The sequence below is a fragment of the Dasypus novemcinctus genome, chromosome 19 (assembly GCF_030445035.2).
Source record: "Dasypus novemcinctus isolate mDasNov1 chromosome 19, mDasNov1.1.hap2, whole genome shotgun sequence".
Lineage (NCBI taxonomy): Eukaryota > Metazoa > Chordata > Mammalia > Cingulata > Dasypodidae > Dasypus > Dasypus novemcinctus.
The window spans coordinates 6,934,076-6,957,726 of NC_080691.1; the positions used below are offsets into that span (position 1 = coordinate 6,934,076).

At 45.1% G+C, this 23,651-nt stretch overlaps 1 protein-coding gene across 12 annotated transcripts in view; it reads right to left on the minus strand.

Annotated features, from left to right (window-relative positions):
* The window catches only part of EP400 (E1A binding protein p400), a 177,958-nt gene that overhangs the window by 13,800 nt on the left and 140,507 nt on the right, over positions 1 to 23,651 (minus strand). For 5 of the 12 annotated variants that reach the window (XM_058281195.2, XM_058281190.2, XM_058281197.2 and 2 more), the window contains 13 exons: positions 22,746 to 22,904; positions 22,468 to 22,551; positions 21,874 to 22,002; positions 21,489 to 21,533; positions 21,251 to 21,404; positions 20,682 to 20,923; positions 20,340 to 20,513; positions 17,428 to 17,564; positions 17,229 to 17,285; positions 15,103 to 15,181; positions 14,641 to 14,937; positions 13,321 to 13,366; positions 13,130 to 13,233 (listed from right to left, as the gene is read on the minus strand). In XM_058281195.2, the coding sequence (XP_058137178.1) occupies positions 13,130 to 13,233; positions 13,321 to 13,366; positions 14,641 to 14,937; positions 15,103 to 15,181; positions 17,229 to 17,285; positions 17,428 to 17,564; positions 20,340 to 20,513; positions 20,682 to 20,923; positions 21,251 to 21,404; positions 21,489 to 21,533; positions 21,874 to 22,002; positions 22,468 to 22,551; positions 22,746 to 22,904 (1,707 nt within the window). Of the gene's footprint in view, positions 1 to 13,129; positions 13,234 to 13,320; positions 13,370 to 14,640; positions 14,938 to 15,102; positions 15,182 to 17,228; positions 17,286 to 17,427; positions 17,565 to 20,339; positions 20,514 to 20,681; positions 20,924 to 21,250; positions 21,405 to 21,488; positions 21,534 to 21,873; positions 22,003 to 22,467; positions 22,552 to 22,745; positions 22,905 to 23,651 lie in introns of all 12 variants that reach the window. The other 7 variants (XM_058281189.2, XM_058281192.2, XM_058281188.1 and 4 more) reach the window with 2 other exon arrangements.

Genomic DNA, 23,651 nt, shown 5'->3' on the forward strand with positions numbered 1-23,651 from the left:
AAAGTCAATTTCCATTTATTCGGTCCACATATTGCTCATCTTCTCTGCTCTACTTTCCTTCCAGCTTCTCAGACCTTCCATCTGGGAACCCCTTCCTTCTGCGTACATCATTGAAGTACATCATTGGGTGAAGGTCTGCTATGATTAATTCTCTCAGTTTTTGTTTGAAAATGTCTTTATTTTGACCTTGCTGTTCAGGATATTTTCAAAGGACATTGAGCAGGAAGGTTGGCGGTTTCTTTCTTTCTTTTATTATAGTAAAGGTAATCCTTCCACAGGTCCCTTGCTTCGGTCATTGCCACTGAAAAGTAAGCTGCTGAACCTCTGAGAGCAATCTTTTTCCTCTGGCTGCTCTTATTATCCTGATTGGGATAAACTATGGACTCAGCGACCGGTTCTGGAACGCTCTCATATATGAGCTTATGAATTTTTCCTATATTTTCTCTGCCCCATTTTCTCACTGTCCTTTTTGGAACTCTGATAAACCATGGGTTATTAGCACTTCTCACCCTCTATTCCATGGTTCTTAAGTTATTTGTCATATTTCCATCTTGTCTCCCATGCTGCTTTCTAGTTAACTTCTTCTAACATGTCCCAATTCACTAAATCTCTGTGTGTAATATATTAAGCCCACCTATCAGGTTTTTTCAATTTTGGCAATCTTATTTTTCCTTTAGAAAAATTTTTTATAGGCTTTTCAAATATATTTTCCTGATTTTATACAGATAAGCTCAAGTTTCTCCTCTGTTTCTTTAAAATAGAAGGTATAATTATTTTATAATCCATGCTTGATAATTCCAACATCTCACGTCTTTATGGAACTGTCCTGTCTGCTGTTTCTGCTGGTTCTCACTCATGGTGTCTTGTTTCCTGGTGTCAGTGGTTATTTTTGACTATATGCTGCTCTTTGTTCTTGAAAATTATTTGTAGAGAGTCTAAGAAGTCCACTATAAAGACATATTCCCCCAGAGAAAATCTGTCAGCTACTCACAAACACTACCAGTCCAGGTCTACTTCACTTGACTTCGTTTTTTACCCTTTAAGGTAATATCAACTCAAGCTATAACCTGACAGAAGAGCCAATTTGAGATTACAACTTCATTAGGGACAGTTGTCCCCTCACCTCTTCTCAGCACAAAGGCAAGTATCCTTTTAACACCTCAAGTAGGGATGGGATGGCAGCACAGGTGGGTTTCACTTCTTGCTCACTCTTGCCTTAAGGGTTTAGCCGTTAGAGCCCAGTGGATCAACAGCCTCCTTTTAGATGCTCCACTGCAGGCCAGAGCCTGGACATGTGCCCCCTTTTCCCATAAGCCAAAACTGACTCTCAAGGCACAAGCAGGAGGACTTCCGGCAAGATGGTGGCTGAGTGAGCTTGCCTTGCCGTCTCTCCTGGGAAGAGGCAGCTGGGCGCCGCTGGAGGTTCTCCGGGACCAGGCTTTTTCGGGATTTTTGCAGGGCAGGAAGCGTCTGGACATCGATTTGGTGGGAAGGTAACGGAGAGGATTGGTCTATAAGATATAATTTGGGTTCTATTGCCCGGAGGTGAGACCTGCACACGGGCTGCTCCCTCCTTGGGGGTGGGCTGAGCCGCAGAACCCGCACTTCGGCCGCGCTTTTTGGTAGCTCTGCGGTGCAGGGGAATTCGAGAGTCCTGGGCGGGCTGTTGGGGGGTTGATGGGACAGGATGCCTTTGCGGATCGATTTGGGGAGACAGACGGTGTTTTGTTGTGAAGCGGGGAAATTTTTGATTGCGGACACAAATAATAGCGCTTCCGCCTGGAGCCCCGCCCCCACAGGCCCGGCTGCCGATCTGCAACGGAATTAGATAGCTGAATTGATGAAATATCCACATAAATAAACCCTAGTGAGTAAGTGAATTGCAGGGTTCAGACATAATATAGAGTCTGCGGATCTGACTGCCCCCATAGGGCTGGCGCCCAGCTGCGGGGCTCCCTGAGGGCTGTGTTACACTGCAGGGCTCCCAGGCTTCTTGTTGACCAGATTTGAGGTGGCCAGGTCTGAATCCCCTAAACTCTGGTGTCCCACACCCCAGAGTCTCACACCTCTTGAGTCTTCAATATCTCAGACTTTCCACCCCTGAATCCATCACGCCCTGAGGTCCATCTGAGGTCCTTGAATGCCCTAGCCTTCAACGTTTGCATTTTTTCTTTACCGTTTCATTTTGTTTTGTTTCTATTTTCATTTTATCTTATTTTTTTACTTTTTTTAATGTCCTGAGTGCTAATATTGCATTATCCCCTAGTCTTTTCTCCCAGCGTATTCCCCAAAGTCTTTTTTTTTTTTTTAAAGATTTTTTTTTTTTATTATTTAATTCCCCTCGCCTCCCCCGGTTGTCTGTTTTCTGTGTCTTTTTGCTGCGTCTTGTTTCTTGTTTTTTTGTCCGCTTCTGTTGTCGTCAGCGGCACGGGAAGTGTGGGCGGCGCCATTCCTGGGCAGGCTGCTCCCTCCTTTGCGCTGGGCAGCTCTCCTTATGGGTGCACTCCTTGTGCGTGGGGCTCCCCTACGCGGAGGACACCCTGCGTGGCGCGGCACTCCTTGTGCGCATCAGCACTGCGCATGGGCCAGCTCCACACAGGTCAAGGAGGCCCGGGGCTTGAACCGCGGGCCTCCCATGTGGTAGACGGACGCCCTAACCACTGGGCCAAAGTCTGTTTCCCCAAAGTCTTTTTTTTTATTCAGTTATTTAGGGTTTTTTTTTGGTTGTTGCTGTTGTTGTTGTAGTTGGTGTTGCAATTGTGGTTTGCGTATATCGGTTTTTTTTCTTTCCCCTACCTGTTCCCCACCCTTTTTCTTTTTTTCCTTTGTTCTCTTTTTTTTTTTCTCTTCATTTTTTGTTTTTTCTTTTTCTGTTTTCGCTCTCCCTCTTGTCCCTCATTTTCTACTTATTTTATTTTAACTCAATTATACAATAGGTGCTGCAGGGAACACCTCACATCTGTTGGGTTTTCTCATCTTTCACTGCCTCATTTCTATGTGAACTGATTTAGGCTACCTACACTATCCCCTTTCCCCTATATCTTGATATCCACGATCATCTACTGTCTCTCCTATATTCCACCTCCCATCTCCCTTCCTTTGATCCACAAAGTATCTAACTCTTAATTCCTAATACCCTTGCTTTGTTTTCTGTCTGTTATCCACTCTTGAAACTAATACCTTTCTTTTCTCTTTCCCTCTCTCACGAAAGCAATAGCTTTTTAGCTCATACCATATTCCTCCCATATTCAGTCAGCTACCTCATAATAGGTACTCTACCTACTGCTACAACTCTACACAATTTTACATGAATCTAACCTCCATCCTCCCAGATCTCATATTCTTGCTTTGTTAACATATATCACCAATACTACCTTACACTTTTTTCTTGCTTACACAATTACCTTTCCCCGGCACTAATACTTTCCTTTAAAGTGAACTTAACCAGCAACAAGAAATTAGAATAAGAAGAACAAAGTGACAAAGAGAAGATACAACATTTACGCAAAAACAACAGCTAATTAATCTCCAAGAGTAGACAAAGAAGCTAAGGAACTGATTAAACCCGTCAAGGAAAAAAGATGACCAGACAGCAACAAAAATCTACAAACCAAACCAGTAATCAGGAAAACATGGCTGAATCCAATCAACAAATTAAAAATCAGGAAGGGGAGCAGAACTTCGCTCAAGCAATGAAAGATTTCAGAACATTTATCACCGACAAATTTGATGAAGTAATGAAAGAGGTTAACAACATGAAGACAACACTTGGAGGGGAAATTGCAGACATACGCAAAAAGATAACAGATATGATGGGAATGAACACCACAGTTCAAGAAATCAAAAATACACTTGCAGCAAATATCAGCAGACTAGAAGAGGCAGAGCAGAGAATTAGTGATGTGGAAGACAGTACATCAGAAATCAAACAGATAGTAGAAGGGGTCGATAAAAAGATAGAAAAAATCCTGCTAGGACTTAGGGACCTGAATGACAATGCAAAACGCTCAAACATACGTATTATAGGCATTCCAGAAGGAGAAGAGAAGGGAAAGGGGTCAGAAGGAGTGTTGCAGGAAATAATGGCTGAAAACTTTCCAAATCTACTGAAAGAGACAGATGTACATATCCAAGAAGCACAGCGCACTCCACTAGTCGTAAACCCCAACAGGCCCACGCCAAGACACACACTTGTCAAATTATCCAATGCTCAAGACAAAGAGAAAATCCTAAAAGCAGCAAGAGAAAAGAAAACCATCACATACAAGGAAAGCTCCATAAGATTAACTGCTGATTTCTCATCTGAAACCATGGAGGCAAGAAGGCAGTGGTATGATATATCATCAAAGTACTAAAGGAAAAAAATTTCCAACCAAGAATACTCTATCCAACTAAACTAGCATTCGAACATGATGGAGAGTTCAAAATATTCACAGATAAACAGAAACTGAAAGAGTATACCAACAAGAAACCTCCCCTTCAAGAAATTCTAAAGGGAGTTCTGCAGGAAGAAAGAAAAAAACAGGACAGGCAGAGTTGGAGGAGAGTATAAGAGCAACAAAAAAAGACAAAAATAGAAGGAAAAAAAATACAAACAAAATATGACAAACACAAATCCAATCAAAATATGGCTAACACAAATAATTCCTTGAAAGTAATAACACTGAATGTCAATGGATTAAACTCACCTATCAAAAGATTCAGACTGGGTCACTGGATAAGAAAATATGACCCATCCGTATGCTGTCTACAAGAGACACATCTTAGACCCAGAGACGCATGGAGATTGAAAGTGAATGGCTGGAAAACAATCATACAAGCAAACAGTAACAAAAAAAGGCAGGAGTAGCTATATTAATATCAGACAAAATAGACTTTAAATGTGAAACAATTGTGAGAGACAAAGAAGGACACTACATTTTAGTGAAAGGGAAAATCTGTCAAGAAGATCGAACAATCATAAATATTTATGCTCCTAACAAGGGTGCCTCTAAATACGTGAGGCAAACGCTGGAAAAACTAAGTGAAACAATAGATGCATCTACAATTATAGTGGGGGATTTTAATACACCACTATCTACCTTGGACAGAACATCACGAAAGAGAATCACTAAAGAAACAAAACATTTGAACAGTATATTAGAGGAGCTGGATCTAATAGACATATATAGATCATTACACCCAAACACAGCAGGATATACATTTTTCTCAAGCACACATGGATCATTCTCCAAGATAGACCATATGCTAGGCCACAAAGGAAAGCTTAATGAATTCAGAAAGATTGAAATCACACAAAACAATATCTCTGACCACAGTGGAGTCAAGCTGGAAATTTGCAAGGGACAGAGACCCAGGTTTCACACCAAGATGTGGAAATTAAACAGCACACTCTTAGAAAAACAGTGGGTCAAAGAGGAAATCTCAAAAGAAATCAATGACTACCTTGAAACAAATGATAATGATAACGCAACATACCAAAATTTACGGGATGCAGCAAAAGCAGTACTGAGAGGGAAATTTATAGCCATAAATTCATATATCAAAAAAGAAGAAAGAGCAAAAATTGACTAACTGCACATTTGAAGGAATTAGAAAAACAACAACAAAGTAACCCAACAGGAAGAAGAAGGAAGGAAATAACAAAGAAAGGAGCAGAACTAAATGAAATAGAAAATAAGAAATCGCTTGAAAAGATAAACAAGACCAAGAGCTGGTTTTTTGAGAAGATCAACAAAATTGACAAACCTTTAGCGAGTCTAACAAAGAAAAAAAGAGAGAAGATGCAAATACACAAAATAAGAAATGAGAAAGGCGATATCGCCACTGACCCCAAAGATATAAAGACTATCATAAGAGGATACTTTGAAAAACTATATTCCAACAAAAATGACAATTTAGAGGAAATGGACAAATTCCTAGAAACACATAAGCAACCCATATTGACGAAAGAAGAAATTGATGATCTTAACAAACCAATCACAAGCGGAGAGATAGAATCAGTCATTAAAAATCTCCCAACTAAGAAGAGCCCAGGGCCAGACGGCTTCACAGGTGAATTCTACAAAACATTCCGGAAAGAACTAACACCAATCCTGCTGAAACTATTCCAAAAAATTGAAACAGAAGGAACATTGCCGAACTCCTTCTATGACGCCAACATTACCCTAGTACCAAAGCCAAACAAAGACACCACAAGAAAGGAAAATTACAGACCAATTTCTCTAATGAACCTAGATGCAAAAATACTTAACAAAATACTTGCTAATCGTATCCAACAACACATTAAATGAATTATACACCACGACCAAGTGGGATTCATTCCAGGTATGTAAGGATGGTTCAACATAAGAAAATCAATCAACGTAATACACCATATAAACAGATTGAAGGAAAAAAATCACATGATTATATCCATAGATGCAGAAAAAGCATTTGACAAAATACAGCACACTTTCTTGATAAAAACACTCCAAAAGATTGGAATACAAGGAGATTTTTTGAACATGATAAAGAGTATATACGAAAAACCTAAAACCAACATTGTTTACAATGGAGAAATCTTGAAATCCTTCCCTCTAAACTCAGGAACAAGACAAGGATGCCCATTGTCTCCGCTCCTATTTAACATTGTCTTATAAGTACTTGCTCGAGCACTGAGGCAAGAACCAGATATAAAAGGCATTCGAATCAGAAAGGAAGAAGCCAAAATTTCACTATTTGCAGATGACATGATCCTATACATAGAAAACCCTGAGAGATATACAACAAAGCTTCTAGAACTCATAAATGTGTTTAGTAAAGTCTCAGGTTATAAGATCAATGCGCAAAAATCACTAGAATTTCTGTACACCAATAATGAGCAAGCTCAGGAGGCAAGCAAGAAACAAATACCATTCACAATAGTACATAAAAAAATCAAATACTTAGGAATAAATTTAACTAAAGAGGTAAAAAACTTATACACCGAGAACTATACAAGACTGTTCAAGGAAATCAAAGAAGACCTAAATAAATGGAAGAATATTCCTTGTTCATGGATAGGAAGAGTGAATATTATTAAGATGTCTATCCTACCAAAACTGATCTACACATTCAATGCAATCCCAATAAAAATCAACACAGCCTTCTTTAAGGAACTAGAAAAACTAACTCTGAAATTTATTTGGAAAGGAAAGAGACCCTGAATAGCCAAAGACATACTGAAAAAGAAAAACGAAATTGGAGGAATCACACTACCTGACTTCAAAACATACTACAAAGCTACAGTAGTGAAAACAGCATGGTATTGGTATAAGGAGAGACACACAGACCAATGGAATCGAATTGAAAGGTCAGATATAGAACCTCACATATATAGCCATATAATATTCGATAAAGCCATCAAACCCTCTCAACTGGGACAGAGTGGCCTATTCAACAAATGGTGCCTGGAGAACTGGATAGCCATATGTAGAAGAATGAAAGGATTACCATCTCACACCTTATACAAAGATCAACTCAAGATGGATCAAAGACCTAAATATAAGAGCCAAGACCATAAAAACCTTGGAAAGCAGTGTAGGGAAACATCTACAGGACCTTGTAATAGGAAATGGATTCATGAATATCACACCAAAAGCACGAGCAGCAAAAGAACTAATAGATAAATGGGACTTCCTCAAAATTAAATCCTTCTGCACCTCAAAGAAGTTTGTCAAGAAAGTAAAAAGGGAGCCAACACAATGGGAGAAAATATTTGGCAACCATATATTTGATAAGAAACTTATAACTTGCATATATAAAGAACTCCTATATCTTGAAAATAAAAAGATAAACAATCCATTTAAAAAATGGGAAAAAGATTTAAACAGACACTTCTCCAAAGAAGAAATACAAATGGCTAAAAAGCACATGAAAAAAATGCTCCAAATCTCTAGCTATCAGGGAAATGCAAATCAAAACTACAATGAGATACCATCTTACTCCCATAAGATTGGCAGCTATGAAAAAAACAGAAGAATACAAATGCTGGAGAGGATGTGAAGAAAGGGGAACACTCATCCACTGCTGGTGGGAATTCAGAAGGATCCAACCATTCTGGAGGACAGTTTGGCAGTTTCTCAAAAAACTAAGCATAGATTTGCCATACGATCCAGCAATACCACTGGTGGGTATATACCCAGCAGAACTGAAAACAAGGACACAAACCGATATATGTACACCAATGTTCATAGCAGCATTGTTCACTATCGCCAAAAGTTGGAATCAACCCAAATGCCCATCAACAGATGAGAGGATCAATAAAATGTGGTATATAGACACAATGGAATACTACTCGGCTGTAAGAACAAACACACTACAAACACACGTGATAACATGGATGAATCTTGAGAACCTTATGTTGAGTGAAGCAACCCAGGCATTGAAGGACAAATACTACATGAACTCAATGATATGAAATAAGAAAGCTGCCTCAGAGAGCTAGAGACTGAATGATAGGCTTACAGGAAATCAGGGGGTGGAGGAAGAATGTGAGCCGACGTCTGCAGGGGTGCAATCTATGATGAGCTGGTGGTAAGTATGAGCACAAAGAAGAGATAAAATGGGGGCAAGGGTTGCCCTTGGATGGGGCTTTGCGGGTTTGAGGGGGGCTGGGGATGGGCGGATGGGTAATATTGCCCAAAAAGTGGGGGGAGGGAAGGGTAGCATACGAACATAGGAGAGTGTCAGGTGTTGGTCGAAAGTAAAATGCTGAGAAAATATAATTAAGAGCGTTACCTGTTTAGGATGCTCGGAGGGGATGGTTGGATGTGGGACGGGCTCCTGGGGAATGTCTGAATGCTCATTTTGCCAGAGTGGGTGGTACCATTGGGTAGAGACCCAAGTAATGAGAGTGGGGGTGGACCGACATCCTGGGGAGGACTAAAGCCATCAAACAGAGGGAACTGTATCTCTCGAGAGAAAGGGTGGCTCCCAGGGCATTGGGGCAGTTGAGCAAGTTAGGCCCTGAACACTGTTGCAAGTATCTCTGGACGGGGCTCCTTAGGAAACGGAGGTTGGCTGTCACTGTGGGCACCAAGGTGGATGGGAAAATGGATGTTAAATGTGTGGAACCAAAGTAAATGTGGGGTAACAGAGGACTTTCACGAGAGTACACAAGGATGGATATAAAACACGTAATATTACACCATAAACATATAGGGGACGACAGACTAATAAAGTAAACCATAATGTAAAACATAGGATAACTAAAAATTTAGAAAACTGTATATCCTAAAGTATGGAACACAATGTAAGCACAGATGTCACCTTGTTTGAAAGCTATTGTCTCAGAGTCTGTACATCACTTTAAGTAAATATGATATGAATAAGTTATAAGAATATCGCTGTGGAAGGGAAAAGGTTTAATGGTAGATGTGGGGGAGTACCGTATATTGTATATATGAATTACTGTGGTCTAGGACTCTTGAGAAGAGAAGTTCAATAAATAGGGAAAGAAAAAAAAAAGATAGGATGTAGAATTTTTCCAAGTCAACACGTATTCTATATCTAACCTTTAAACCCATCGCTATATGCCATTTTACTAGTAAGGGACCCTGACATTACACTGGACTTCAATTTTAAGGAAGTTTTGGATCACAGAGTGGTTCAACAATGGCAGCGGAGGAATACTGGTATAGGATACTATTGACAGGTGATATATGACTGACAGCGAGTTGTACAGGCATATGCCCAGGGTGCATGTTAATGTTTGGATATACTCATAGTGGCAACAATTAAAAACTACAGTTGGGGGGGTACTGAGTTCCTGGCCGGGGGTGCTGTCGTGGTCCCTGGGGGAACAGCGGCAGTCCCCCAGGTGCAACGGTAAGGACCAGGAAGGAATGAGGGTCCAAGAGTGAGCCCCTGATACTAATGACTATGTTTGTGAGCCTATATGCCTGAAATAAGAACAAGGCCTAGAGCAGCACTGTGCCTGGGAATTTCCTCCTGACAGCCTTCATGTTACTCAAATGTGGCCAGTCTCGAAGCCAAACTCAGCATGTAGATGCAGTGCATTCCCCCCAGCGTGGGACATGACACCCGGGGATGAGCCTCCCTGGCACCGAGGGATCACTACCAAATACCAGCTGAAGATGGAACTAGAAAATGACCTTGAATTAAAGGTTCATGCAGATCAGCAGAATATCCCTGTCTACATATAATAACATGACTTTAAAATGCTGTTTGATCTAACGTAAGGGGGAAATGGAAAGCAGAAATGAGTTTATATGGCTACGAGTCTCTAAAAAAGAGTCTGGAGGCTGTCAGAAGGATTGCCCTTATGCACAACTGAGCAGAGTCCAAGAGACAGATAAAGTAGATACAATCCCCAGGTATTGGTTCCTTTGAGGGCTAAAGAGACCCACGGGTTCTATGGTCATGGCAGACGGGGTTCACTGCCATGTCAGATAGCCCTTCTTTGGAGCTGGTGTTTCTGCGTGATGGATCTGGACTCAGATGGGATCTCTTTTCATAAGACTTTCATCCTACTTTACTGGAATTGTAGTTGGTGTTGGGGTTTAAGATATATTTAGGGGATTTGAATCTCTGGACTGACAATAGGATAGCCAGGCCCTGAGCGTCAACAGACTCCAGCTCCTACAATCTGATTTACTGGACTCACCTCACTCAGCTAAGATGGAGTTGAAGAAGGATAACCACCACACCATGGAGCCTAGAGTGCCTACAACTGAAAGCAGGAGGATTGCATCCAGTATCCATGTGGAATCTGAGCCTCCTCCTGACATAGAGGTGCAATGGACACAACCAATCCAAGGCCCACAGAGAAAAGGTGGCATTGGAGTGGGAAAAGTGGACATGGTGGCTGATGGATATGGGGAGTGGCAGGAAAAGATGAGATGTGGAGGCGCCTTTGGGACTTAAGAGTTCCCCTGGATGGTGCTTCAGGGGCAATCACCGGACATTGTAAATCCTCCCAGGGCCCACTGGATGGAATGTGGGAGAGTATGGGCCATGATGTGGACCACTGACCATGAGGTGCAGAGATGCCCAGAGATGTACTTGCCGGGTGCAATGGATGTGTCATGATGAGGGGAGTGAGTGTTGCTGGGGGGGGGGGGGGGGGGGGAGAATGGTGGATGGGGGTGGTGGGGCTGAATGGGACCTCATATATATATATGTTTTTTTAATGTAACATTTTTACAAAATCAATTAAAAAAAAAAAAATCAAGGCACAAGCAGCTTCAGTGCACCCTGTTCATCTCCTTGGGTTTCTTTTTTCCCTTATATTTTGGCCTGATAATTATTTATTCTTTTGTCAGCTCCTTGAGGCTTTAAGATCTTTTAAATGTTTATCCCATAGTTTTAGTTCATTAAGAGGGTGGTGTAAATAAACTAGTTTACTTTACCAGAAACAGAAGGACTTTCCTGAAACACAGAAATTGTTTTCTCCCTAGCGTTTTCTGCTCTAGTCAAATTAACTCTCCAAGAACACACCTCTGCCCAGAGACGGTCAAGGGCACCCCACTGCCTGATGAGTAATGCTTGATAGTCAACACTTCACCAGAGCCTAGCCCCAGCGTTGCAGCGCCGTGCACACTGGAGCCACTCAGTAAAAATTCCGTAACCCAGGGGTTCTTAACCTTTTCTGTTCCATGGACCTCTTTGCCAGGCAGGTGAAAACCAGGGACCCCGTCTCAGAAGTTTCATAAAAACTATAAAAAACGGCAGAGTTTTATAAAAACAAACAATTTTATAACACTCATCTAGTGTCAGGTCTAACTACAGTAATCTCTAAGTATGGATGAGCGGAAGTGATTTTTCGAGATATGCAACACCTATAACATGATGTGAAATGAATGCTACTGTAATTTATTGCATACATTCATAGTGAAGAAAATGATAGGTTTCAGTTAGAAGTGAGAGAAAATAAAGATCCTAAGTTTATTTTTTTCAATTCAGGCTCGTGGACCCCTGAAATCTTTCTGAAGACCCCTTGGGCGTCTGTGGACCCTGGTTAAGAGCCCCGGCCTTAAAGGGAGGGGAGGTCATCTCCCGTGGACATGGGGGCTGCATCAGCCTTTCGGCTCCTGTGGATTGTGCTGTTATGAACACGTGTGTCCGTGGTTCTCTCTGAGTACCTGTGTTCAGTTCTCTGGGGCAGATACCTGACAGTGGAGTCGCAAGGTCACATGGTACTTCTAAGTTTAACTTTTTGAGGAACCGAGAAATCATTTTCCACAGCAGCTGTCCCATTTTACTTTCCCACCAGCAATGCATGAAAGTTCTCCACATCCTTGCCAGTGTTTGTTATGTCCCTTTTTTATTATCATAGCCTTCCTACTTGGTGTGAAGTGGCATCTCATTGTAGTTTGTGGTACTAGTAGATTTTAAAACATTGCTTTTTTCTTATGCAGAACATTATGTTTTGGGTCTATGACTAAATTGAAAATAGAAATATAAATTCAAAACTCAAAACTTAATTTTAGAAAATTAATTTATGCTGAAATAATGAGGAAAAGCAGGTGGCACAACACTAGAATGTGTAGTTTGATTAGCTTCCTTATTTCCATTTGATCACGTGCTCAGAGACTTGCTTCTTTCCTCTGCCCAGTGGAGCCCCCTGATCTCTTCCCACATGTAGGGTCTAGATCTCTGCTAAGAACCTGGCCGCTCCCTCTCTGTGCCCCCAATCCCCGCATGCACCCTGGCAATGCACAGGAAAGCATGTCACCCAACACACAGGATGCCGAGCCCCTTTCCGGCCCGATACGCACAAGAGCAGCCCTCGCTGCCCTCTCTGGCCCCAAATGCAGGCAGGGCCTGGCGCTCGGTGGGCACCCCGACACCTGAATCAGTGGTGCATCCTCACCTCTCACCTACCTCTTCTCTGGAAGTTGTTCCTGGAGGGAAATTTTTTCAAGAAACTCATTTTTTTCACTTCACCAAAAAGTACAAAATAAAAGCATTCTCCAAATGCCTGAATGTTTCTGAAACTATCACACTGATCACCTACTTATTTTATGAAGTTCAAACTAGATTAGGAGTTATTCTTTTCATCAATCAAGTATTAAAAATAAAAATAATTTCCCCATGACCATTAATTTATGGAAACAAAACCATTCTCTGTGTGTGAGCAACTCACAGTTAAAGCTCCAGGTGCCACTGGTGCAGCGAGACGCTTGTTAACAGACTGGAAGGTGGCCGCAGGGACACCTGCTATGCTGCTCATGATGACATTGCCACTCACTGTGTTGGCAGAGAGAAGAGTGCTGTCAGGCAAGAGAGCCACAAATACAACTAAGTTCTTACTTCAGCATTCTGTATTCTTCTTACCGGTTGGAATGCTTGTCCCAGGAACTGATGTTTTAATGGTTCCTGCCTGCTTCAGAAAGAAGATTATGTGAATGGCATCTGTCAAGTTCTCTCTGCTCATACCCTTGAAAGGCTTCCCACTTCATTCATAATCACACTCAAACCCTTGACCGTGGTTACAAGGCCACCCCCAAGCCTGTCTCTGGCCTCCTCCTTCCCCAGCCTCATTCTGCACCACTCGTCCTGTGGCCTCAGCCAGGCCGACCTTTCGAACCTCACGATGGCCGGGCTCCCAGGGCCTCTGCACTGGCTGTTTGTCATTCTCGCATGCCTAACTCCTTGTCAGGCCTGAGCCTAAACGCCCTATGAAAAGCCCTGCTACAATGCTTTGTTTCCTTCCTGTCGACATTTACAATGGCCAGGCTTTGCTCGCCTCCCATCTTAGCACAGGAGTGCCAACTCCAGGAGAGCAGGGACCCTACCTGTCTTTCTCACCCCAGAGCCCCTGTGCCAAGTCAGTGTGTAATGAAGACATTTGTTTGTTTTTTGAATTAAGAAGATCCCACTACAGCAATTACACTTTTTAAAAAACAACTGAGGAAATGGTTCTGCATAGTTTTTTTCTCGCCTGGCTGATAGTCCAACTAGTCCAATGAGCCCTAAGAAAGTCTCTGGGAGTGTAATGCTGCGTGTAGGATTCAATTTGTGTCTAACAGAAAGGAACATCCACACAACGCACCCAGCAAAAGAGGACACCAAACGGGGCTCACGGTGACCTTGGGGTCTTCAAGATCATAATTTCTGCCTTTCCTTTCCTCATACTTTTCATTTACTGTACAACCTTCTACACTGGACGTAAATGAGGTTTAAGATGTGCATGTGTGTGAGCGCACACATTCTTATTTGATGGAAAAGGAGGGCAGGCTCAGCAGAAGACTGCTTATTTCGGCACCTGCTGCACCATCACAAAGTATTTGCTCTGTGAGTTTGAAGGAGGAAAAGAAGGCGACTTCTTCAGAGTTATGCTTCACAAAATCTTGTTAATTTGAAACTTTCCAGTCACTTCCACTAAGAAGAGCTGCCTCATCCTCCCAAATTATTCACAAAAATATGTAAGGCCACAAAGGCCCCGCAAGACAGAGTGGCAGAGTGTGGGTGAAGACATGTTTTGCTAGGGGAAAACCTGGCCTTGTATCTGTTTCCTCAGAGAGGAAAACGTGGAGGCTGGAAGTAGGATAGAAATTTCAGCCAGTATTCATCCTAACGGAACGCATTTCAACCCTGTGCCAGCATGTGGCGGTTCAACCCTGGCGAGCACGCTGGGACGGGCCTCCTCCTCACCAGCACTGCTGCACCGCCCACTGTGGTTACCGCAGGCTGCCCCTTCGGCTGGGGCTGCACGGGCTGGGCCTGGGGCGGGACCTGGGGCTGGGGCTGGGGTGCGGCCTGGGCCTGGGCCTGTGGCGGTGCCGCTGGCTGCCCTACTGGCTGCTGGCTGGCTGCCGGCTGAGGCTGTGGCAGTGGCGGTGGCGGTGGTGGCGGCTGCTGCTGAGGCTGCTGCTGCGGCTGCGGCTGCGGCTGCGGCTGGGGAGGCTGTGCCACGGCGGGCTGCTGGGCCTTCTGCTGGTCAGCCAGAGCCTGAAGCCGCCAGGGAAGAAAAGAGAAATGGCGGTGAGGGCTGAGAGCCCTCCCCCCTCACAGTCACCGTAATCCAGTCTCACTTGCTGAGGAGTCGCAACCAAGTGACAATTAAAAGTTTCTGCCCCAGTAACCAGAAGGTCCAAGATACCCAAGACTCCCCACCTTTTTCTCTTTTGCAATTCGTTCTGCACGAAGAGACGCAACCTGAATAGGAGGCAGGGGCTTGTCGTAGTTGATTCCACTGAAAAACAGAAGCACAAACATGAAAAGGAAACATGCAAGCTCCAAAACGGGCCAAGATTCTACAGTCTAAAAGCCCTCATTCCCCAAGCTGCCAGACGATGGGTGCCGCGCTCTGTACACCTCCCAAGGCAGGAGCAGCCTTGGCGTGGCTGTGCTCCAGGGTGGGAGCAAGAGCAACAGTGGGACACAATGCCCTCATGACGCCGGTCTCAGAGAAGAGTGACGGCTGTACTGGGTGGCCCAGGCCATCTTCTCCTGCCCTTCCTCCCAAGAGCGCACCCTGGCAGGAAGCACCTGGGTATGTGCCTGGGAATGTGACGTGGCCCAGAATGGCTGCTGGCCAGAGTCATCCAGCATAGCACAGAGGCCACTCACAGTACAGCGGATGGCCAGACCCCTGTCCAGCAAGGCTGAACTGCTCAGAGCATGTCAGCTAGCAGGCGCACATCCATTCGTCTCATCCCCCTGCCACGTGTGGCTCAGGAGGTGGACAAATCCGTCCAGCCCCCAGCTGTCCTGCCCACCAGCCCTTCCTCCCCTCCCTCCCATGTCTTGCTGGAATCTAGGGTCTGTCCCCCATGCCCTCGATTATGGAAGGCCCCTCCATCATGAACCCAGAACTGCCTTGTGCTTGTCCCCAGGGCACTTGGGAAAACCGTGTGTTGTTCTGGAAGCACTGTCCATGAGTGTCCTTCATGTCAGGCAGCAAGGAGGACCCACCTTCCCTGCTGATGAGCCCCCGAGGCCCTGCACAGTTTCAGGCATGCGGCTTGGCATTGACACAAGTGCAGCGAGACAGTCCACGCTCCCTGCCGCAGGTGCTGGCCACGTGCCTGCCACGTACCCTGGGCTGCAGGACCCCCGACCTGCAGATGCTGGCCATAGGCCTGCTGTGCACCCTGGGCTGCAGGACCCTACTTCTGGGGGTGGGGCGACTGGGGGGGAAACAAACAAATCCAGTGATGACATAGCATACCATCAAGAAAAAGAGAGCAGAGGAGGGTGCAGTTTCCAACAGGGTGGCAATGGGAAGCCTCGCACCAAGTGAAAGGCTGGTGGGGAGCCACACAGATGTCTGGCGGAAACCACTGTGGAGTGACCAGCCAAAGCCAAGTCTCCAGCAGAGGCTGCCGGAACTCGCTGGGAGCACCGAGGAGGCCAGCATGGCTAAGCAGGAGCTCAAACGGGAGGGCCTGGTCCACGGAGCTCTGCCTGGGGGCACGGCCTGGGCTTCCACCCGGGCTGAGATGGGCAGTAGGAAGGGACGTGGTTCAGGCTCCCATTGAAAAGGACCCCTCTGGCTGCCAGAACAGAGACTGCAGCTAAACGAGGAGGAAGGCAGGGGACTAGAGAGGACGCAACAAAAGACCTTATTTAGAGGCCAGTGGCTTGAACCAGAGGCGGTGACTGCACTCTGAATTTCCCCAACGTTCTACTATTAACAAGAGTCAGACACATGGGAAACCGGAAGGACCTTTATAGCAGACACCCACGTAAGCACCACTTGCATTCCAGATGACGTCTGCTTCCTCACACCGACTCACCGCCCTACCATCAACGCACCTTTTCTTCCTCTGATGCACTGCAAAGCAAGACCACTCACCCCTAAACTGGACATATTTTAAGGTCAAGTCAGGAGGGCTTCTGACAGTTTGGAGGAGGGGAAACGCCTCCTGGCACTCCCAGGGCCCTGCACACTCGCTGTGCTGCTCACGCGTCTTTTCCACCAGGTTATCGGCAGGGACAAGATACGCTTTCAGATCCGTACCTGCCCTTGGCCGTCGCTCTGCGCACCAGTACTCTCAGGGCGGCCTATCCAGGCCTCAGCCTGACAGGGAGCAGGCCACGCTGCGGGAACCCCTAGCTCAGAGAGCAGCTGCTGAGAGCAGGGCTGACCCTGCCTTCACATGTGAACTCTGTGCTACCCCCTAGCTGCTGCCTGGAACAAACCTTCTGCCCACACCACACTACCCTTAGTGAATTTAAGTGAACAGTGAATGAAATCATCTCAAAGAGTGAAAAACACATCATGAATACAGAAATACCTTTCTGCCAACACGGAGGCATGCTTGGGATTTTTCTGAAAGGGATTCATGCCAAGCCTGCAGTACAGAAAGTGAGACAATAATTACCAAACAACGGAAAAATATAATGAAGGAGATGATAAAACAAATACTAAAAATTAAGCTTCCAACAGTTTTACTCGGTCACAATTAGCATAAAATATTAATTTAAGAAACATACAGAGGCTTTATTGGGGGGCTTCTCTTCCCTGCAGTCATCTTCATTAACTCAAAGCGGTTTGTATACAGCTGGGTATGAGTGGCACTCTCGTCCTGGGCATACATCTGGCTGGTACGCAGAGGGCGGCTGTTTTTACTCTGAAACAAAATTGACAACAGAACATCACTGATAAGCCAGTGACCCTGGAAACAAGCCTGAAGTTAAACTTTCCTTGATCCAACACAAGTACTCCTTCCCTCATCCCTCAGTTTCGAGACCTAACACAGACCTGAAAGCAATGCCGACGCTGGCGCTATTGCTCAGGCTGGGCTAGACCTCCCTCTTGTCACAGGAGACCAGACAGCAGCCCCCAAAAGGCAACACCTCCACTTTCAGCCACCAGCACGGAAGGGCTTGGCCAGGGGCCCAGGCCCAAGGCCAGCGATGGCAGAGCTGAGCTGTGGGCCCTGGTCACACCGATTCCAGCCCCTAGAAGGAAGACGAAACCCCGCCTCTCTGGTGGTGCTGTTCCAGTTGACAGGCACCCCGCTGCCCACCCAGGGACCATCAAGGCAACGAACTTGCAAGGACCTCTAAATGCACATTCTTGGGAGGAGTGTAGCATTATTTGTGCTTGGCTAATCCTTCCTTTACAAATCCTACAGCTAAACAGAGCTCTGCTTAATCATCACCTACCTATGCCCAAGATGACCTAGCACCCTGAGGAATTTTAGCCCTTCCCCTTTCAATGTGGAGAAGACACAGTCCAACGATGCAATCTGTGCAAGGCACAGAGCTAAGCAGCGGCAGGGTCAAGACCAGAGCAGAGCACAGACCCCTGAGTCCTAATTCCTAGACCAGAGTAGAGCAGAGCAGAGCACAGACCCCTGATTCCTAGACCAGCCCAGAGCAGAGTGCAGACCCCTAATTCCTAGACCAGAGCAGAGCACAGGTCTCTAATTCCTAGCACAGTTCTCTCTGTATCTCTAATCATTCCCGTTCTTGGGAATCAAATACAGTCTGCTGGGATAGAAACCAAAATCCTAGCCTGACAGATTAAGGTAAGAATATCTCATGTGCTCACACGTATCCATATATACATATGTATTTGTGTAGTCTCCTGCTAAATATATGCCTTAAATTAAGGAGGGCAGTAGCCAAGAAGAGGGAGAGTAGAACTAGAAAACCAATGGGTCAGATTACAAGTGCACTGTGCGATCCCGTGTCCACTGTGCCACCTACGTCAGCTTTCCATTATCACACTAAACACAAAGAGAGGGAAAGTTGAGAGCAAGCCGGGCACATCACACACAGTGCCAGGGAGTTAAATTAAGCCAAGGTCACAGGTAGGGAAGACGTTGCATGGTACAGAAAGTCCTGCTGCGGCTGGACTGAGTGACTCGCCCTGTCCCCACACTGCAACGGCAGCACTAGGCCAGACCTGGGAGGGGGCGGCATGGCTGCCTATCACTACACACACCTGCTCCGCCCTCGTCGCGGTCCCCGGGCTTCAGAGTGGCTCCAGCCACGGGGGCTCACCAGGGACCAAGACATGCTCCCGCGTGAAGCCAGTCCTCTTCGTGGAGGAAAGAAAGGCCCCAGAGCACACTCTGCATTCTAAGTTTTGTTGATTACTGATACACAGGTTAATCTGAATCTTGTTGTTAAGTTCATTGTGTTGACTTTTAAACAGTTTTCTGATATTTTTTGCCTTTTTCTTTGGATTAGCTTCATAAATCAGCTATAAGAGGAATTTTTAGCTTTGCTTTTCTCCATATTATAACTATGGCTACTATTATCAATGCTTCCAAAGCATGATAGCTCTAAAGCAAAATTCCAGGAAGTCTTGTTTGTGAAGTTACCACAAAATGGTACTATGAGGAAAGCTTGTTTTTTTTTTTTTTTAAATAAAAAAGCCAACAGATGCTTTATTTTGAGACAACTGTTCTTAGAAATATAAAAACTGAGATATTTCCATGAGTGGTCATTAAAAGTAATTGGAAATAAAATCACAAATTTCATAGACCAGGACTCCTGTGTGTCACATGCAGTGCCCAGCAGCCACCGCTCCTACTGCGAGGGAAAGCCATGGCGGGGCAGGAAGGTGAGGCACACTGCCCCAAACGGGTGCAGGACACCCACAGGAGGGCCCCACTCATAAACAAATGGCCACGCTGGCATGGACACTCGCACAGGGGCTTTCAGACACTGTCCTGATCACAGGCAAGGGGTCACGTGGAAAGAAGTAGCTGCACAAGGAAAATCAGATGGAAAAAAGGCCAAGAGACAAATTCAGCGTAAGCAGGAAAAATAATCCCCAAAAGGAGATCTGAGTGTCACTATCAGCAACGCTGGATTCTTCCAGGTCAAGCTGTAAACTACAGTTGGTGTCTTAAATCAAAGGCCCCAATTATTCAGCTGTCCTATAAGTAAATAAGCATTTCCAATACTCACAGTGACCCTTCAGATAGTAAACAACATCTGTCAAACCACGGCCTCGAGCCTAGTAATTCAGTGTAGGCACAGCAGCAAAGCAGCTAGTGGTAAGCTTTTATAACTTTCTTTAAAATGCTCATAGGACAAAGCAAACTTTACCTTCTCTTTTATTCATCCAATACTTAAATTTTTTTAAAAAGAAGCTATGACCAAATACTTGGGAGGAGCCCTGGAGTCATCAAACGTTACACAATATTTTCCAAACGACAACAGCAACACAGAAGTTTGGAACTGGAGAAAATATCTGGTATTAGGACTACAGCTAATCCTAAAGATAATAACGACAATATGAACGTCTTTCTCATTTCTTATGTTATGTGCCAGGCTCACTACAACTAACTAACCTTAGTCCTCAGAACAGCCCCATGAAACGCCCCCCAAAGACGCAGAGCCTGCCCACAGGCAGCTGACAGCGGGGGTTCAGGAGCGCAGCTCACCTTTCCCTCTTCTCTGGGAATGATGACATTCTCATAGCGATTCCGGCACTGTTTAGAAGAGCGGTAAATCCGGCTGCAGGAGTTAACAACATCACTGACAAGGTCCCAGTTAGGTGTGTGAGCAGGTGACACAATTGTGAGGTTCAGAGGAAGCTCCAGTAACTGTTTTACAGCCTAGGGAAAAAGGTTTTAGATAAAATGGGTCAGTAAGAGGTAGACTAGAGAGCTTTCCCTCTTGTTAAAGAAATCCTATAAAGCAGTGTATAAACCTGGCAGGCGTGGAGAAGGGACAACCAGCCTTGCCTCGACATTCAAACCTGGAGGAGAGACGCCTTTGCTCACCTGCAAGAGCGCCCAGTCTTCACTGATGAGCCACTCAGGGTTGTCCTGACCAGACTCGGCCGCTGGTTTGGCAAAAGTCGGCAAAGGTTTGGCAAACTGTGTCTGCTGCTTCAACAGAATGTTCTTCTTTTGCTCCTTCCCTTCTCTCCGGATTTTCAACACGCCTGGAGCTGCGCGGTCAAACAGTGATCGAGGAGGAATGACCGCCTCCCCGTGGCGCTGCTTCTTTTTCCTGCCTGCAGCTAAACAGAGAGGCCAACTTCAGGGGACAGGGAGCAAGCAGCTTTGCTTCCACATGAAGGGCAAATGCAGAGAACAGACAAAGGAGCCCGTAACTGCCTTCAGTACCACCCGTTAGGAAGGTAAACATAAAGAGTCTCTTAATCCCCATATGTCACCAGATTCAGAAAAACAAAACAAAAGGAAACAAAGACAGAACAATGTCAACGTGCTCATGGCCAGAGTCGATATCCAAGTGCTCCCTGGCTCTCCGAAGCAGACAGAGCGGGCACTCTCCTCCAAGGTGGAAGAACCGCCTCGGGCCCCAGGGCGCCCACACGCTCAGGTACCTGACGGGTCTGTCTTGTGTCGCTTCCGCTCCTTCCTCACGTACACCGGAGGCAGTTTAGACTCGGGAATGGGAGTGGTCTCGTACAGGAGACACATGACTGAGTCGATGTAGATGTCGTTGTCATCCTGAGGGGGCGTGGGTGGTGTCCACAGCTATAGAGAGAAAGAAGATGCTGAGAGATGTGGACACATAGAAAGCTAGCTGGTTCAGACGTAGAGCAAAACGGAGTTACTTACGGGCATAATTTCTGTCTGTCCATCTGCATCTTCATAGACATATTCCTATAGGGAATACAGGCAAGTTTTAAACTTTGACAAAGTCTTAGTGTTCTGCTGTAAGCCACAAATAATTAATCATCATACGTATTAAGTCTTTAAAATAAGTATGATCAACATCACTAAGATTACTATTTTCAATAACAACTAGCAATACAATTCATGGAAAAGCTAATGATCTAATAAAAAAACTAACAAAGTGCTACTTATATAAAAATTGTGCTTTCAGAACACAAATTAGATAGTTTTGATACGAAGAGTGATGAAAGTTTCCACCAGATCCCCTCCCGTGAGCGCGGCCCCACTAGAGGGGCCAGCGCCCCTCCCGAGAGGCCCGTGTCAGTACCATGCGGTAGGCATCGTCCCGGGTGTACGTGAGGAGCCCCTCCTCCTCCGCCCGTGCGCGGGCCTCCCGCTCCTGGAGGGTCCTTGCGTTCTGGGACTCCCACTCCTTCACCGAGGTCAGGACCACAACCTGGCAGGAAGACCACCGAGAACAGAGCTTTCAGGGACACCAGCAGCAAATTTTGACACTGTTCCCTGGCCCTGCTCAAACACCTGCTTATTTCTATCTTCTCTCTTCTTCCCTCCAGCACTTACCGTCCTATCCAGATGAAAAACCTGACGCCCTCTGTCATAAAATGAGTCTCACAGCTTACTCACACATGTTCCTGGACCACCTTCTTTTTCCCCCATAGAACCTTCTATCAAACACCAAGCTGCCTCATGTCAAACGAAAAAGTATCAAGGTAAAAATTTTAAAAGACTAATAGTTGCCTACACTGAGTTTTCCAAGATTCATTTCATTTTAGTTTCTATACCGGTGATTTTTGATTTCTTAATTCTATGCAAACCGCATTTACTTCAAACCGAATGTGAAGTAAACTGAAGAATTCGAAATTCTTCTCATGTTAAAATGACTAAGTGTTGAATCTCTTACCTCACTGTTTCTCTCTTTTTCTTGTTCAATGGAAGTATGGAATAATTCCAGGTAATTCAAAGCGTATTTTTCAATTGGCGTAAGCTGTTTCAAGAATATATGTTCAAGCAGTGTTAACAGCAAATTAATAAAGGTTATGTTCCTTAACCCCGCCACCAACATTTCAATCAGAAGTGACTGTTCTTGGTCAAAGTAAACAAGACACATTTTATAAAAGGGTCAAGAGGTTAAAAATTTAGCTCTAAGAAAAACTGAGTACAACAAGAAAATCTCCAAACCTGTTCCATAAAGTCAGCCAATTCCTCTAACTGTGAAGGTTCTTCATTAAGTCTTGAACTGTTTAAGTCTGAGGATAAAATATCCACACTTGATCCACATACTGGTTCCTCTGTGGCTACTTGTACATCTTCCTCCAGATATTCAATACTCCTCAAGGCCTTAAGAAATTACATATTAAGATCTAAAATTATGGAGTTCTGAAAAGAAGCAATACTCCATGAAATCAACTCAGATGCCTATTTCATAACCATCAACAAGCCTCCCCAAAAGTAATTCATCCATTTTTAGAAAACGAATGAAAAGCACAAAAACATAGGACACTGAAGGGAAGAGAAAACAACTGTTAAGACACATTCTGGTCCTTCCAAAACTGACCAAGCTGGACATGCAAGGCCCATGGAGAAAGTAAGGGACAGCACAGGCACAACGGAGGGACAGGAACCTAAGGGGCCGCCAGAGCGCACAGACCCCCAGGGCAGAAAGGCGTCGTCTCCCCCGACGAGCCTGGCCAGGGTAGCCGGCGGAGCGCAGGACAGAGGGCGGGGTCCACGGCACAAACAGAAGAGCACCCCAACAGTGCGATGGACAAGAGCGGATCCCGGGGAGCCGAGCACAGCCAGCTGCTCAACCTCACTTGTTTTCAGAACTGCTCCCATCAAAACCTCCCAGAGCAAGGCACTAGACAGCTGCAGGGAGGTGCAAGTGGACACCTCCTCAGGGTCCTGGTTAGGAAATTAGAAAGTTTAAAAACGGGTCCAACCTCTTTCTGGGCAAGGTGCCAAAACCTGCCGAAGTCTAAACTAGAACCCCATTCCACACTACATATACCACTGAACAAAGAAGTTATAGATTGTACATCTAAATACAAAATGTAAATGAATGAACCATCTAGAGGAAAACAAAGG